This window comes from Spermophilus citellus, assembly GCF_964194105.1.
Source record: "Spermophilus citellus genome assembly, chromosome: 1".
In the NCBI taxonomy this organism is placed as follows: Eukaryota; Metazoa; Chordata; class Mammalia; order Rodentia; family Sciuridae; genus Spermophilus; species Spermophilus citellus.
This window is the reverse complement of record NC_138182.1, coordinates 47,380,391-47,399,451: the sequence shown is the minus strand read 5'-3', so window position 1 is coordinate 47,399,451 and position 19,061 is coordinate 47,380,391. Positions and strand designations below refer to the sequence as shown.

General features: G+C 35.1%; 1 protein-coding gene across 6 annotated transcripts in view; it reads right to left on the bottom strand.

The window, feature by feature from the left end:
- Positions 1 to 19,061, bottom strand: part of ELF1 (E74 like ETS transcription factor 1) — a 107,852-nt gene that overhangs the window by 38,960 nt on the left and 49,831 nt on the right. For 4 of the 6 annotated variants that reach the window (XM_081290660.1, XM_081290662.1, XM_081290657.1 and 1 more), the window contains exon 2: positions 14,579 to 14,877. In XM_081290660.1, coding sequence (XP_081146786.1) covers positions 14,579 to 14,650 — 72 coding nt within the window. In that variant the 5' untranslated portion in view covers positions 14,651 to 14,877. Of the gene's footprint in view, positions 1 to 14,578; positions 14,878 to 15,426; positions 15,518 to 19,061 lie in introns of those variants that run through there. The other 2 variants (XM_081290658.1, XM_081290661.1) reach the window with 2 other exon arrangements.

The following is a 19,061-nucleotide window of genomic DNA, read 5'->3' as shown; positions in this document are numbered from 1 at the left end:
AGTACAAAGGTGGGCTAGGACTGTAGCTCAGTGGCCGAGCACTTGCCTAGTATGTGTGAGGCACTGGGTTAGATCCTTAGCACCGCATAAAAAACTAAACAAATAAAGACATGTTGCCCATCTACAACTATTTTTTTTAAAAAAGTACAAAAGTCTAAGTAAATGGTCCTTTCTCCAGATTTCCCCAAGATAACATTTGGAATCTCAATGTAAATCCCTGCAGAATTGTTTAAACAAAGTTTAATCCTAGTGTCTCTCTTTCATGACAAATGACTTTCTTTGGTCTTTGCACAGATTTTTCATTTTTTATCCAGGATAAATTTGACAATGCATCAAAAAGCAAAAGAGCTCAAGAGGCTGAGGCAGAAGGATGGAGAGTTCAAAGCCAGCCTCAGCAAAAGCTAGGCACTAAGCAACTCAGTGAGACCCTGCCTCTAAATAAAATACAAAAATAGGGCTGGGGATGTGGCTTAGTGGTCAAGTGCCCCAGAGTTCAATCCCCTGTACTGAGAGAGAGAGAGAGAGAGAGAGAGAGAGAGAGAGAGAAAGTCAATGAAAATTATATTTGTTTTCTTATTGGAGTGTCAACTTTAAAAGTTAAATATATTGGTGAGTTGTGCATATGTCTGACTATATGTGAACAAAATCAGTTATGAGGTAAAGTAGGCAGGTCGATTGAGGCAGGTGGGGAGATATTAAATTTAAACCAGATTTAAATGTTTAAACATCACAACAGTCACCATCAGAATGATAACTTAAACATGCAAAATCTACATAACTCTAAGAATTTAAATAAAATCATAATAGGGCATTTTCTGCTTTTTTTTTTAAAGGCCTTTGACAAGAATCTTATATGTACTGAGCACAAGATATTCCTGAATACAGTTTAGCTTCATCAGAGCTTTTCAAGAATGAAAAAGTCACACTAGCAGATCATAGGCAATGACGTAAATTTAAGTTACTCAAAAAAAAAAGCAAAAAAAAAAAAAAAACTAATCAATACCACCTCAAACCATGTCAAACCAAACAAAATGCTACAATGTAAAAGGAAAGTGCTCTCCTACAGAGTAAAGCTGCCAGATTTTTAAAATTCTGAGCAACCATTTATTGGCTTATTCTAGAATCAAGCCACCATTCCCAATTAACAAAGAAAAAAAAAACTGAATGAATTTGTATGATTGGTATCGAAGTCACAAAAATCACTTCATGACCTTACTTATCCCCAAACAACTGGGTAATATAAAGTACAAAGCTCAAGGTAACAAATGTCTTTTCTTGATTTAACTTAGTTCATTAACATCATGACTACAGCACAAATAGCATCTGCCACATATACTGACTATATCTCCTTTGACCAGTTATTGGTAAATGCTTTACAAAAATATTTAATACTCTTAATAGTAGGAGGTATTTTTTTATTTTTGATAGAAAAAAAATTCAGTTATATTTAAAACTTGTCTAGCAGCCAGGCATAATGACACACACCTCTAATTCTAGCAACTATGGAGGCTGAAGAAGAAGGATTTCAAGTTTGAGGGCAGCCTTGGCAAGCAAGACTCTGCATTGATATTAGAGAGGAAAAAAATAGTTAAAAGTCACACAGCTAGACAAACTGATTCTCTGTAGGTCCTACACATGCTCTTGACTGACCAGAAACATCAATTTTCAGCATTCAATATTATAACAGTTTTAGATAGAATGGGTGCACATTAGTCAATCACTTTTCAAAAAAACACCTCACAGCTAAGCCTTCGGAGACTAAATTATTTCTAAATGTGTTATATGATGAGGTAGGAAACAAGAAGGAAAGCAGAGTTACTTGAGCTTCCCACCAGTTGCCTTCCAACAGGAAAATTAAATCTGTTATAAATGTTGTTTTTCCCTTTTCCCTTGCCGCAGAATAAAGTGGAATGGGGGAAATGCAGATGCTATACAAAATTCATAAATTAAAATATAATAAAACCTCAAAGTGTCATACAAAACACCACCTTTTAGGACAGACACTTCTCCCCTAATTTCAGGCTTCACACCACCATGCTAAGTTACCTGGTCCTATCGCATACTTCCACTACCTTCTCTGAATGTCACATTAAATGGAAACAGGTTAAAAAGACAACCTCACAAAACTGTGGTGTATATACACAACAGAATACTACTCAGCCTTAAAAAAGAATGAAATTATGGCAGTTATGGGATAAATGGACAGAATTGGAGAATATCATGCTAAGCAAAGTAAGCCAATCCCAAAAAAACAAACATTAAATGATTTCTCTGATAAGTGGATGCTGATCCATAATGGGCAGCAGGTTAAGGGAAAAAGGGAGGAACTTTGGATTGAGCAGAGGGGAAGAGAGGGGCCAGAGGGTATGAGGGGGAGATGACAGAATGATACAGACAATATTATCCCATGTATGGGTATGATTGCACGAATGGTGTGTAACAACATCATGTACAGCCAGATAAATAAAAAGTTGTGCTCCATTTGTGTAAAAAATAAAGTTAAAAAACGTACAATGTTTTTACTAGTCAAATCATAATGTAGCTTTTTCAGTAACAATTTCTTAACAATTTTTCAAAAGAAGAATTCCCCTAATATTGAGAAATTTACAAGGAGGGGAGGAAGAGAAGGTGGGAGGGATTCCTACCTGCTTCCTAACTTCTTTAGTGTCAGGCATGCTAACTTACATAGCAGTGGCTAACATTATTAAATATATGATAATTATTATGAGAAGATCATTTTCTTAAACTCACACTCAAACCATTAACAGTTTTCTTCTTACTTCACTAAATCAAAGAACATCATTTTCATAAATACCAACAAAACAATATTGAAGATGACCTTTTTTAAAAAGCTGATAATACTGTTTTATGTAACTGCTTATCCTACATCTGCTGTATTGATTGGAAAGAAGACAACTGTTACTTGTATTCTTTATAACTGCCGTTCTGACTGGAGTGAGATGGAATCTCAGTGTAATTTTAATTTGAATTTCTCTAATTGCTAGAGATGTAGAAAATTTTTTCATATATATTTTGACCATTCATATTTTTTCCACTATGAAGTGTTTGTTTAGTTCCTTTTCCCATTTATTGCCTGGGTTATTTATTTTTCTGGTGTTAAGTTTTCTGAATTCTTTGTATATCCTGGAAATACTGATGGTGAAGATTTTTTCCCAATCAGTATGATCTCTGTACACGTTCTTGATTATGTGAGAAAGGTACTCTAACACATTGTTGGTGGGACTGCAAACTGATGCAACCACTATGGAAAGCAGTATGGAGATTTCTTAGAAAACTTGGAATGGAACCACCATTTAACCCAGTTATCCCACTCCTTGGTAGACACCCAAAGGACTTAACAGCAGCATACTATAGTGATGCAGCCACATCCTTGTTTATAGCAGCTCAAGAAAAGGAAACAGCCTAGGTATCCTTCAAGGAATAAATGGATAAAGAAAATGTAGTATATATACACAATGGAATATTACTCAGCCATAAAGAAGAATGAAATTATGGTATTTGCCAGTAAATGGATACAACTGGAGAATATCATGCTAAGTGAAATAAGCCTATCCCCCCTAAAAAAAAAAAAAAAAGCCGAATGTTCTCTCTGATTTGTGGATGCTAACCCATAACAAGAGAGGGGGGGAAGGGGAAAGAATAGTCCATTGGGTTAGACAAAGGGAAACGAAGGAGAGGGTAAAAGAGGGGATTAGGAAATATTAAAGAGTAAATTCTAAATAGAATTAATTGGTCATAACTTTCCTAGCCTTGATTTTGTATACACAACCAGGGTAACTCCACATCATACATGACCACAAGAGTAGGAACCTAAATAGAGTAAGTTATACCCTATGTATGTGTATTCTGCCAAAATACATTCCATTGTCATGTATAACTAAAAATTTTGAAAAATCTTTAAAAGAAATGGAAAGATAAAAAAATTTTAAGTCATATAGCAAAACTAAGAAATATCAAAGGTTTCAAATGTTTAATGGAAGCTATTTATTTATTTATTTATAGGGCTGGGGATCGAACCCAGGGCCTTGTCCATGTGAGGCAAGCACTCTACCAACTGAGCTATATCCCCAGCCCTACGGGAAGCTTTTTACAAAATAAAACAGCATATTTAGAAATAAGAATAGAATTACTTTTTTTCAGGGGTGGGTGTCAGAGATTGAACTCAGGTGCACTCAACCACTGAGCCACATCCCCAGGGGTGGGTGTCAGAGATTGAACTCAGGTGCACTCAACCACTGAGCCACATCCCCAGCCCTTTTTTAATTTCGAGACAGGGTGCTAAATTGCTTAGGACCTCACTAAATCGCTAAGGGTGGCTTTGGGCTTGCAATCTTTCTGGAGCCTTACCCTCCTAAACCACTGGGATTACAGGTACTCACCACTGCACCAGGCAACAAACAGAATTACTACTGATTTACCCAGCAATGCTGTTCTAAGCAACTGAGTACCTTCTGAGAGAACTGAGGTTGCCAATTCCATTTCCAAGAGAAAATTTACCACCATGAATCTCATTTTTTTTAAAGTGTGCCCTTTTGAAAAGTAAACAGAATGAATAGTCAACATGATATAACCATACAATGAATTATTATTCATCAATTCAAAGGCTGAAGTACTGACACACAGTACAACACAGATGATCCTTCAAAACATTAATGCTTAAGTGAAAGAAGTCAGTCACAAGACAGTACATATTATATGATTTCATTTATAGGAAATATATAGAAATAGAAAGTAGATTTGTAGTTCTCAGGGGTTGGGAAAGGAAGAAATAGGATATTGACTGCTAATGTATTCAGATTTATTTGGGGGATGATAAAATGTTCTAAAATTTAATATGGTGATAGACACACAACTATGTGTATGGACTAAAACCACTGAAACCACTGATATTTATTTATTGTATTTATCTATTTTGCTGACCCCAGGGTTTCATGCATGCTAGGCCAGAGCTCTATCACTGAGTTACATCCTCAGCCCTCTTAAAAGTATTTTTATATTGAGTCAGGGTCTTCTAAATCACCTGGCCTGGTCTCCATCGTGTGATCCTCTTGCCTCAACCTCCCCTCTTGGATCACAGGTGTACACCATCACACCTGGCAGAATTGTACATTTTAAGTAGATGAGTAGTACTGCACTAGTTTGCTTATCGACCTATAATTAACTAGAATGAATAATGCTTTTTCCCCTACTAAAATGCTGAGTGAAATAATTTCCCCACATTTGAAATTACTTTTTCATCCCTTATATGTCACACTGGCTAGTATTATTCAAATAATGATTGAAGGCTCAGGCTGGGTTACAATTCCCAGCTTTTTACCAGGTACCTTAGAGTTTACTTTAAGATAACTTTAATATCTAAAGTTCTGGCTCTGAATGTTAAAAAAAAAAAAAAGAAGAAAAAGAAAAAGAAAGAAATAAAAGAAAAAAAACAGCTCCAAGCTTTTTCCTTTAGTAACTATGCTATTACAGGCAAGTAACTTCCCTTCTCTGGCCTTAATTAATTTTTTGTAAAATGAGAATGAGAGTACCTCACTCTCTTAGACTGTTATAAGAATTACATAGGATAATTCTTATATAAGACATAGCACAGTACCAGGATAAAATGCTCAGTAAATATTACCTACTAAAATTCATATGTGAATATTTCTGGAGTCCACCACACAAGTCTATATGCTATCTTATGAAATAATCTCATCTAGATTCATTTTAGGACATTTTTCATTATTTGCCTCTATTAATGACTGGGAAGGGATGGTACTAAGTTCCTACTCCCCTTACCACTTCTTTTCACAGTAACAATTATCTTCCTTACTTCCAAAGTTGGCAGGGAAAGAACTCAGGCCAAATGCTAGACCACAACAGGGTTGTCCCTTCACTTTAAGGTTAAGAGGGCTATAAGCAAGATACAAGTCAGATTTTCTCAAAAGTAATCAAGCTAAAATATACAGAATAGAAACAAGGAACCTCTGTATGTTTTATTCCAAATGACTCAGTTTAGGGATTTGATAAATCTGGTCTGCTAAGATTTTAAAAAGAAAGCAACCAAGTTAGAACCTGGAATTTTATGTAAATATCCCACTGTATCCTTATACATGTTAATAACATCATTCCAGCTTCCAGCCTTCCACATCTCTGGTGCTAAACAAATTATACACAGAACACTATGAGTTGACATTCCTTCTTTTTTTATGAGGAAACCTTGGTCTCTGACTTCAAAAAATCTTACATTCCTGTCTTGAAATAATAGCAGGTTTTTATGATCTATACTCTATACATTTTCTCACTCTCGAACATGTAAATTGAAGGTCATGAATTTGAGGGCCAGTCTCAGGAAATTAGCAAAACTCTGTCTCAAAATGAAAAATAAAATTAGCTGGGGGTGTAACTCAGTGGTAGAGAACCCCTGGGTTCACTCCCCAGTACGGGGAGTGGGGGTGGAAAGGAAGCGAAGAAAGAAAAAAAGATTCTACTCCAGTTTCCTAAGAAAGAGGGAAACACTATAAGGATATTAGTTTTTCTAATAGTAATAATAATAAAATCAGAAAAACTATTTTAATTACATTTTAAATAACTGTTTTTTAAGTGGTACTTGGGATCCAATCCAGGACTTTGCCCATGCTACATCCCTACCCCTCAATAACAATTTGTAAAAGTGAGGTGTTATTCACTAAACATGTACAACAGAACAGTGTCCAATATTATAAAAAAAGAGTTCATGATATTGGCACCAAATAGACATGGTAGAACAATGGTACAGATTAAAGACACAGAGACAAACCCACATAAATACAGTTATCTCATACTAGGCAAAGGCGCCAAAAACATACATTGGAGAAAAGATTGCATCTTCAACAAAATGGTGCTGGGAAAACAGGAAATCCATATGCATCAAAATGAAATTAAATCGCTATCTTTCACCCTGCACAAAACTCAACTCAGAATAGATCAAGGACTTAGGAATTAGACCAGAGTCTGTGCCTAACAGAAGAAAAAGCTGGCCCAAATCGTCATCATGTCAGCTTAGGACATGACTTCCTTAACAAGACTCCGTAAGTGCAAGAAATAAAACCAAGAATCAATAAATATGATGACTTCAAACTAAAAAGCTTCATCTCAGCAAAGGAAACAATGTGAAAAGAGAGCCTACAGAATGGGAGAAAATCTTTACCACACGAACAGACAGAGCACTACTCTCCAGGATATATAAAGAACTCAAGAAACTTAACACAAAAAAAAAAAAAAAAACAAATAACCCAATCAATAAACGGTCTAAGTAACTGAGCAGACACTTTTGTTTCAATCCCCAGTACCCAACAAAGAAGATATACAATTGATTAACGAATATATGAAAAATTGTCAAACAACTAACAATTAGAGAAATGCAAATCAAAACTATTCTAGGGGCTGGGGTTGTGGCTCAGGGGTAGAGCACTTGCCTAGCTGATGCAAGGACCTGGGGTTCAATCCTCAGCATCACATAAAATATAAACAAAATAAAGTCATTGTGTACAAAAAATAAATAATAAAAAATAACTATTCTAAGGGGACTGAGGGTGTGGCTCAGTGCCAGAGTGCTTGCCTAGTATGTGTGAGGCTCTGGGTTTGATCCTTAGCACCACATACGAAAATAAATAAAATAAAGCATGATGTCCATCTACAACTATAAAACAAATATATAAAAAAATTTTAAAAAACTATTTTAAGATTTCATCTCACAATGGCAATTATCAAGAATACAAGCAACAATTAAGTGTTGGCAAGGATGTGGGGGAAAGGTACACTAATTCATTGCTGGTGGGACTGAAAAATGATGCAGCCATTCTGGAAAGCAGGATAGATATTCCTTAGAAAACTTGGAATGGAACCACCATTTGACCCAGCTATCCCATTCCTCGGTTGTTTTAGTCAACTTTCTCACTGCTATGACTTAAAGACCCAACCAGTAGAACTGTAGAAGATGAAAAGTTTTTTTGAGAGCTCATGGTTTCAGAGGTCGACAGACAATTCCATTCGACATCATGGCTGGAGAGCGTGGCAGAAGGAAGCAGCTCACATCATGGTGGATCAAGAATCAGAGAGAGAATCCACTTGCCAGATACAAATGTATATACCAAAACCACACCCCAACTCCCACCTCATCTAGCCACACCCTAACCACTTCAGTTACCACTCCATTAATCCCATCAGAGATTAACTGATTAGGCTAAAGGTGTAACTCAACCATTTCTCCTCCAAACCTTCTTGCATTGTCTCACATGTGAGCTTTTGGTGGACACCCCATCTAAACCATAACATCGGTCTATATCCAAGGACTTAAAATCAGTATACTACAGTGACACGGTCACATTAATGTTTATTGTGGCTCGATTTCTCAATAGCTAAACTGTGGAACCAACCTAGATGCCCTTCAATAGATGAATGGTTAAAGAAAATGTGGTATATATACACAATGGAATATTATTCAGCCATAAAGAAGAATGAAATTATGGCATTTGCAGGTAATTGGATGAGGCTGAAGAATATCATGCCAATCGAAGTAAGCCAATCCCAAAATGCTAAAGGCCAAATGTTTTCTCTGGTAAGTGGATACTGATCCAAAAAGGTAAAGGAGGGTAAGGGAAGAATGGAGGGACTTTGGATTGGGCAGAGGAGAGTGAGGGGAGCGGAGGGAGTGAGGAGGTAGGAAAGATGGTGGAATGAGACAGACATTATTACCCTATGTATGTGTATAATTGCACAAATGGTATGAGACTGCAGTGTGTACAACCAGAGAAATAAAAAATTGTGCTCCATTTGTGTACAATGAGTCGAAATGTATTCTGCTATCATGTATAATTATAAAAAATTTTAAAAAGAATCTATGAATATTTGTTTCTGATCTTGAAATCACAGAGAAATGACAATACTGCACAAAATGAGAATGTGAACAATATGTCCCAAGAAAATATGTACTATAAATATAAAGCTAGAGGAGGGGCTGGGGTTGTGGCTCAGTGGTAGAGAGTGTGTGAGGCTCTGGGCTAGATCCTTAGCACCACATATAAATAGAGGTATTGTGTGCAACTACAACTAAAAAAAATATATGTTTAAAAAAAAAAGTTAGAGGAGCTCAAAATAAAAAGGACTAGGGATGTAATTCAGTGGTAAAATATCCCTGAGTTCAGTCCCCAGTACCAAAAACAAAACAGAAGACAAAATATACTATAGTCAAGAAAGTTGTAGAGTAAGTTACCACTTCTCATCAAAGATCTTCTGACATGATAAGAACTATAACTGACCACATATATATCCCAAATCATTTGATCAACAGATAAGTTTTATCTTTTTTATAAAACATTTTTTTATCATGCCAAATGGATGACACTGACAATAAGTGTTATAGGAATAATAGGATCAAGCTGTTAACTCCTAAAGGATTTGTTTTAGGATGAGTATCTGGAAAAAGTGGGTTTTGTTTCAAAATACTGAAAGACAATTAGGATTTAAACATGCCACAAGTATAAAATGTGGGAGATCATTCCTGATCAGTGAGGAAGCAAGCATTTGGGGAAATCATACAGTAGACTGGCAAAAATATGTAGTATAAGAAATGAGAGCATGGCACACTGTGAAAAGCTTCTAAAGGTATTTGGATTGACTATGCAATCACCAGAAACCTGCTTGCTCTGCAACACCTCACCTTGTTCATCTGCAGAATAAATTGATTACCCTTCAAGATCTAGTTCAAATGCAACTTTCATAGTGAAGCTTTCCCCAAATCCCAATGCAGTCAGTAAATGTCTCCATTCTCTGTGACCCCAGCACTTTGATTTTACTTCTATTGTTATATTGAGTAGTGATTCCCAAACAATGCATGAAAAAAATCACTGGGCATCTTGCTAAAAAAAGCACAAAGTAGGAGGTTCAAAGTTACCCTTTAACCTCTAGGAAACAGCAGTCAAGGCAAGTCAATTTATAACTTGAGAAACAAAGTCCTAAAACTACCTTCTTATATTGTGATAAGAACCTATCAAAAATATTTGTTCTGCACGTCATAATTCTTCTTCTTCCACCTTACAACCTATGTTCATTTGTACATGACAGAGATTCACTGAGGTGTGCCAATGTCTTGGCTGGGCACAGAATCACGAGCCACCCAAGCAGGAACAAAACTTTATTTTTGAAAAAGCCGCCAATACTCCGCACACGCCGGCAAGCCAAAACCGGTCCACCCACTGCGCATCTACCCGAACCGCCCCCCCCCCCACCTCCCCCGGAATTCCCTCCTACTATCCTTCCCCAACCAATGGGAACTCTCCAGGAGTCCCATAACATGAGTCCCGTAGCAGGCCAAGGTGAACAGCAGGAGTCCAGTTTCCATATGAATGTAAATCTTAACATAATCATATCATCTCAGTGGCTAGCTGGTGTCACCTTACAACCGAAAGTGCCATGCATCATATTATTTGCTTGTGGCTCCTAGCAGAGGTGTACTTATGTAAGTACATAGGAAAGTTAGGAAAGACAAGTCAGATTAATTTCTGTCTTTCCTATTTCCTGTCTACTTTTAAAAACACCTTGTGGTGAAGGTCCTAAAACATGGGATCATTTCCAGATGAGAATCCATAAGTGATTGACTGACTTGCACAGTCCAAGATTGTTAAGCAGATTACTTCCATCAGTATCAAGGCAGAAATGGATGCTGAAGTCCCCATTGCAGTGCCTAAGTCAGCTATTTTAATGAACTGATTATCAGTTATTTAAAAAAAGAAAAAAACAAAAACTGAAGAAACATAATAATATGTCAATAATATAAAAAAAATATTAAACTATGAGGTATTTTTCATTAAATTAGCTTCTGAAATATTTGTGTACTGTCATGTTTACTTCTATTAGAAACTTGTATCCAAAGCTTCCTTATTTCAGTTTCCTTATTTTCCTACATTCACCAGGCAAACATACCTATTTAATGAAGTCAAACCAAAGCACTTTCACATAAAAGTACACTGAATTTCAATACTGATGTTCTCCCACATCAGTGCAAGAATTTCATTTCCAGCTAGAAATATCCCTCAGTTAAGAATAGCAAGAGCAGCTGGGCAGGGTGGCCCACACCTGAAATCCCAGAAGCTTGGGAGGCTGCCAGGAGGATAGTGAATTCAAAGCCAGCCTCAGCAACTTAGCAAGCTCTAATCAACTTATCCAGACCCTGTCTCTAAATAAAACATAAAAAGGGTTGGCTGGGGATATGGCTCAGTGGTTAAGCAACCTTGGGTTCAATCCCCAGTACAAAAAAGCTTAGTATAGAATTTTAAATGTCAGAATCAACAGTGTTTAATGTTTCTCTTTCCAACACCTGTCCCCCTACCACTATCTCTACCTAAAAGAGTTCCAAAACAGTTTTGAAAACAGTACAAACTTATGTGAGAGAAAATGATCAATGTGCTGGCAAATAGACATTAACAGTGTCATTATACAACCACAGACCAATATTGAAAACGGGAAATTCTAATCTGGTGCCTTCCAATAGTGATTTTATAAACAACCAATCAATCAACCAATACTGAATCATAAAACAGAATGAATTATTTTTAAAAGAAATATTTTATTTTGAAAAGTTAAAATCCCAACAGAGTTTTTATGTAACTTTATAAGCTGATTCTAAAATTCATACAAGATCTCAATTCAGGGGTGAGTATCCTACAGACATCAAATATTATGTCACATTATTTTAAGTGATACTGCTACAATAAAAAATAGCTCAATGAAACAGAATATATTAATTAGAAAGTTCAAACCTGAAATCTGTAATATATACATAAACACATGAGAGAATGATACTGCTCAGTAAATATCAGCTATGTGTAAGTTCTAAGAGCTCTTTGTAAGTATCAACTCATTTAATTCTCATAACAAAACTACAATACAATTTAGGTTCTATAATTTTCATTCCCATTTTGTAGATAAGAAAACTAAAGCCCAGAAAGGTTAAGGAAATTGCCCAAGATCACACAAGCAGTAAAGAGTGGAGCCAATATTTAACCCAGGAATTCTGACTCCAGTACCTGAGCTCTTAACCACTACTACCACTAGATAGGGTTTACAGCCTCCCTGAATAAGAATTTTCACTGCAGTACTGTATATAATATTGTATATAATGTATATAATATTGAAATACAGCCATTATCAAAGACTGGTGAAATAAACATTCATAGTATAGAAAAATAATACAGAACCAATCAACACACACATATAATATTTTATCATACATTAAGTGAAAACAAGTCACAAAATACATTTAGGATAATGTCATCTATATCTTAAAAATAAATTCTGTGTGTAGTTTTGTAGGTATATAAAACCCACAACTAGTTCATACTAGTTTCTTCTCGGGAGGAAAAAAGAATTAAGGAGGGGCTGGGGAATGTGGCTCAAGCGGTAACACGCTTGCCTGGCATGCACGGGGCTCGCCTGGCATGTGCGGGGCGCTGGATTCGATCCTCAGCACCACATAAAAATAAAATAAAGATGTTGTGTCCACCGAAAACTGAAAAATAAATATTAAAAATATTCTCTCTTTAAAAAAAAAGATTAAGGAGTAAGGGTGAAGAAAGATTTCCACTGTTTTATATATTTTTATATTAGGTGACTTCTTTTATAAATAGCAAGTGATTACTTTTATATTAAAAACAAACTGGGTATTGTGGTACACATCTGTAATTCCAGCAATTTGAGAGACGCAGGCAGGAAGACTGAAAGTTCAAGGCCAGCCTCAGCAACTTAGTAAGTCCCTAAAAAACATTAACTAGACCCTGTCTCAAAATAAAATGAAAAGGGGCTGAGGTTGTGGCTCAGTAGTTAAGTGCCCCTGGGTTCAACCTCCAGTACCAAAAACATAAAAAACAAAAAACTAACTAGCAAATAAACAAGGAGGTAGAACCATAGGTCAAATAAAGCCAATTACCACTGGTTCTAACCTCATGTGAAGCAGTTAGGTTTTTGCTATGCTTATGATTGTACATGAGAAAAACTCTGAACCTTGCCAATAGTTTCAAATATTTGGGCAATGATTATAATACAGTAAGATTGTCATGCATCACTCCAAGAAAATACGACATCATTAGTGAAAGTCAAACTGCTAGAGGTTCAAGTTGTAGCACCACTATTTGCTAGCTATATGATTCTGAGAAAGTCATTTAATCTCTTCATGTTTCAATTTCCTCACTATAAAATGAGAACATTAGTATTTACCTCATATAGTTAATATCTGTAAAGTCCTTGGATAATACCTGCCCCAAACTAACATTGGACAGATTCATTCTGTCCACTGAAAATTAATAACTTAATAAAATACAGGGCTGGAAATATAGTTCAGCAAGATAACATACTTGCCATGCATGAGGCTCTGGGTTCAAAACCTCATCATCACATTAAAAAAAAATAGATATTTGTATATGCTGATATAAAGTTAACAGCACCCTGACCACAGATATAAGATAAACAAAGTGCTTTACACACACAGGTATATAAGTATTTTTTGCAAAACTTTTTATAGCTACATATATGCATGTATAAATATGATACTACAATGTCAAATGCATTTCTCATGGTTAAAAGAATGTCAAAGCTACTGCACTAGAACACACCAATGAGTGGCTAAGGCCTCTGTCCTCTGCTACCACATCCCGAGATCAAACCTCACCACATCAAGCCTAGAATCTATCACAGGATCTTTTCTAAGAGATGGCACAGTAAACACACTGTCTTCAAACCTTAATATATACAAACATCCTGTCTTAAAACAAATTCAAGACACTTTCTTCTCCTAAAATGATTTTTCTATTATCTCTAGATTAAATTCAAATCACTAATAATACATTTTTAATTGGAGCCAGGCAATTCTGTCCCTCAAACTATTTTTCTACCTAGTTGAAGCTCATCTTGCTCTTTAGATAAGCTAATCCAAATTATCACCTCTTTTAGGTTTATTTATAAATTTTTTATTCTGCTACTTCAGTGAACACTACAAACAGCTAAGAAATTATCATGTCCTGACCAAAATTAAAAATCAATTTTAGGATTTGTAGTAGCCATGTTTGTTGAACAAAAGCATGACATTATAATTGGCCTGTTTAAGTAGTCAGGATTAGGCTTATTTAACATATAAATCATTCATATTAGGCATATTTTAGACCCACTGGTTCTCAAAATATTTTTCCTAGTAAAATGAATCTAACTCATTATTTGCACATCATGTATAAATTCAATGAAAGCCAATTTAGAAATTCTTCAGTTCAATCCCCCTATAAATGATGAAATTCCAATCTAGAGAAGTTAAGTAACTTCCTCATTGTCACATGCTTTACACCGAAATGATGTACAATTATGTACTGCTGGCATTATTTCATCTGCTAGAAAAAAAGAATCCAGTTATAAATATTATTTAAAATCATATTACCTCCAAATATTCTAATTTTGTGACTTTCATAAAGCTCCATCTTTTAAAGTAAGTAATTTTCTGATACAAATGAAAAAACTAACAAATTTATTAAAATTTAGTTTTTTTCAGGTCCCATACCTGTTGTTCATCCTCCATGACGTTACTAGCAAATTCAAATACTAGGTCGTTTTGTTGGACAACAGCAGCCATAATAAAGCATTCCCCTTAGATCCACATGAGAAATATTCCAAACAGATTCAAGTTATCAGGCCGTAGAATCCAGTGAGAAATTGGGTAAAACTCCTCAGCCAAGTCTGTGAATTACCGTATACCCAGGTTATCTTTAAGGAAGGTGCTTCGATTTTTCTTGGTTCATTGATATTCTAAGCAAACAGAAGCAATTTTTCTGAAATTTTTCTTTTCTCAAGCTTCCTGGCCTGAAAAACAAAAGCTTAAATTAGTTGTGAAAAAGCAGCCATCCATTTAAAATATAACCAAAGCACAGTATTTCCAAAGCATTTTGTTGTTACTGCTGATCTTCAAATAAAAATCAACATGACTAATTATGTCTTTGTTAGGCTTATTTTTATTTAAGTTAGACATAAATTTCTTTGAAGACTTCATTTCTGCCAAGATCACCCCTTATTACTAAAAATGAAGTTTCTCCTTCTCTCAGTTAAACTTAGGTTAAAGTACTGAATATTAAAAAACAAAAATTTAAAAGTCCAGCAATAATGAGGTTTATAGCCACGATAAAGGATATACAAGCAATTTCCTGCTTTCTACTAATCCAGCAAACCACCTATATCAGAACTGCTGCTCTATTTCATAATGCGTATTATGTATATTTTTGCCTTTAATAGAAACATTCAGACAGCATCCCTGTTAGGTCTAATAATATGTTAAGAATCAAGAATCAAGTACATTTAAAGTTTAGTAAATAACATTTTAAGAGCTTTTTAAAATAAGCAGAAATTAAAGCCTACTTTTTCTGTTCTTTAAAAGGCTTCTGATAATTAGAATGCTTTAAGAGTTACCATGCTTACAGCCCCTCTTCAGTGGCTTCTTTTTTAGTGCACTACAATGTATTCTTATCTCTAGCAAAAGGCTGTAAGCAACAGGAAGGAAACAGCACTTAACCACGTCATGGCAAATTAGAACATGCAAAGAACTGCACTTTACAATAGTAGAAAAACAGAAACACAACTTAACAGCAAAAAAAAAAAAAAATTCATAGTGAAGACAGAAATGCTTTAAAAATGCCTAGCAAAGATGTATTTTTTTTTTTAAGTTACCACTACTAACAGAAAAAAGTGAAAACTGATTTAGGTATTTACTACAATTTTGTTAAATATTGAATCAAATAGTTATGGCCATAAATGTGACATAAAAAGACAAAGATTTTTTTTTAAATTACATTAAATAATATCTAGTTCTCTGAAATAGCCTTTACCATTTTAATACAAATATTTTAAAAAGAAGTTGACTCCAAGGAAAATATGGCCACTAATTTCCCAAAAATTTTAAACAGGCAAGTTTGGGGATGAGGCTGACATGGTGATTCAGTTTTCCTGAAACAGCTAGCTATATGCTAGAAAAATAGTGTACTCCATTTCCTAATTTCAGTAAAACCAATTTCCTATATATTCTAGGTTCTAGGCATCCCCATAGATTACTGTGACTTCCATAAATTGAAGTAAAAATTAGAGTTAATAAATTCAGATTTTTACTCACTAAACTCAGTTCCAACCCAATAGTTTCCAACTACCCTCTGCTCTACTCCTTTTAAGAGTTCAATTCCAACATTGAAAAAGTATTTTTAATACATTCAGTAGTTTTTGAGCAATGCACCATATTTAGAGGAGAATTTTTTTTCATTTTAAATTGATCATAGATAATATAAACTTGGGACATATATTTGGCCTTGCACACACATTACTTGTACTATCTTTTCCCTTAAATTATCCTACAACCCAATCCTTCCCTCCTAGGACTATTCTCCATGTTCCTCCACGAAAACTACATGTCTCTCTTATCAACTTCTATTATTACCCATGCTTGGAACACCACTCCCTCTCTCAGCACTACATCATATCTTTTCCATTCTTCAATGCTCAACTCATGTACCATTTGTTTCACAAAGCCTCGCCAAACTTCTGTGCCTCAACCTGTAAGCACTGCGCCCTTCAAAAAACACAGTACTTGACAGGCACAGGCCTATAATCCCATTAACTCCAGAGGCTGAGGCAGCAGGATCTCAAGTTCAAGTCCAGAGCTGGGGAAGTAAGTCAGTGGTAGAGCGCTTGCCTAACATGCACAAGGCCCTGGGTTCACACCCCAGTGATGCAAAAAAAATAAACAAAAAAGTTCAAGTCTAGCCTCAGCAATTTAGTGAGATCCTAAGCAAATTAGCAAGACCCTGTCTCAAAATAAAATATAAAACAAAGGCTGGGAATGTGGCTCAGTATCCCCAGGGTTCAAAAATAAATAAATAAATAATTTAAATGAAGTACTTCTGATAATAAGGAACCTATTATCCTCAATATAGAAACACACAGTAAGAAAATACAGCCAAGGATGATTCCTGACCCAAAAGGTTTTCTAGTTTAGGTTAGGTTAGGTTAAGTTAGGTTCCAAAAGGCTGTTCCAAAACCTGTTTGTTCATAAATACAAAGTGACACTATACTAACCACCAATGTGAATGGTCTCTGTAAAGTTTCACTTTCTTTTCCATTGCAATTACATATGATTTCTTAGCAACATTTCCACAGCACTTCCACACCTGGTAAGTACTGTGTTTTAGAAGGGAGCAATTCTCATGGGTTGAGACATAGAAGTTAGAAGGCTTTATGAAAGAGATGGCACATTGTGTTTTAATAACTGTCACTGATGAGCTGGGGTTGTGGCTCAGTGGTAGAGTGCTTGCCTAGCACGTGTGAGGCACTGGATTTGATCCTCAGCACCACATAAAAATAAATAAGAGATATAAGAGATATTGTGTCCACCTACCAAAAAAAACCTAATAACTGTCTTTGAAGAATCACAAAAAATAAGAATAAGCAATAAATATATCCACATCTTAAAGCACATGCTAATAATCAACAATAATAAGCCAAGACTAAAATGGTTCCTCACCATCAGTAGGTCATTTGTTGGGGCAGAAAAAGATAACTTAGTTCAGGTACATAGCTTTTATTAATTTGTATACAGAAGTTCACAAAATGAAAATGTATAATTAAAGGAAAACATTTTATTGGCTTAATCAGGTTTCTGTTCTTTCATCTGTCCTGCTCCTCTTCCTCTTCTCTGTATAAATTATATTCCCTATGGCATCAAAGTGTTCTTGGGAATAAATTTTGTCACATAATCCAGAGTTATCACTTGTACATATCAGAGATATTTCAATAACACAGGTATATTAAAATTTTTCAGTAACAGACAAAACTGAAAATCCAAATCAGTGATTCAGTTTTTCATCAAATAGACTGAGGGACCCAAGATCTCAGTCTGCAAGCAAAACAGAGTCAGAAGTAGAATTCTCACTACCTAAATATAGTAATTTTCCATTACTGTAATATACAGTCTTACCTCAATCTACCCAAATCCTTTATGCTGTAATAGTTTAGAATAAATGCATAATCAAATTTAAGGGGAGGAAAAAAAAACTCCCATCTCTAATTCAGCTTCTGATCTCCAAAAGCAGTCAGTAAACTATTAGACAAGCCCCTCAAAGTCACTGCATTTCTAAAATATGCCCAAAATTAAATGTATCATATTTCCTCAAATGTACTCTAGTATGGGACAAATATAGGTACTAAAATTGAAAGAAGGAAATGGTTTCTGTTCTAACCTAATAAACTTTAAGGTCCACAGTAAATATTAAACTTATTTAAATTTACCCATCATTAATATTTTGTTTCAGAAACATTCTGCTATATTAATAGTTCTTGAATGTGTTTTCACAATATAATTAAGTAAGAAGGAAAAAGATAAGTGAAAACTGCTCATTCACCACACAGACATAAGTATCAATTTATCTGCATGGTTTTAAGAAGTAATCCAGTAAGGCATAATAACTCCACAGACTGGATCCTGATATCTTTCAGCTGGGTCAGTATCATACTCTTGTTCTCTAGGAAGACATGCCACAGGAAAACTAAGCAATAAGAGTTCTTTTTATTTTTAATATATATATTTTTAGTTGTGGATGAGCCTTTATTTTATTTATTTATTTTTATGTGGTGCTGAGAATTAAACCCAGTGCCTCACACAAGCTAGGCAATCGCTCTATCATTGATTAAACCAAAAATCTAGCCAAGGTTTTAGATAATTATGGCATAAAGGTAAAATGTACTAGCTAAGAGTAATGAGGTGGCTGAATGAACACCCTGACTTTAAAGTATTCAGTGTTCATGTTTATAATAAAATAAAGTAAATTAGTCCATGGTATCAAGAAAAACCACACAATTTTCAAAGGGTCTCAATATTCTCAATCTAAAAATTGTGAAATCACAGGATTTTAGAGCTGAAAAATATTTAAAGATCACCTAGGACAACACATTTATTGAAAAGAAAGAATGGGATGGGGATACAATTAGGTGGTAGAACATTTGTATAGCAT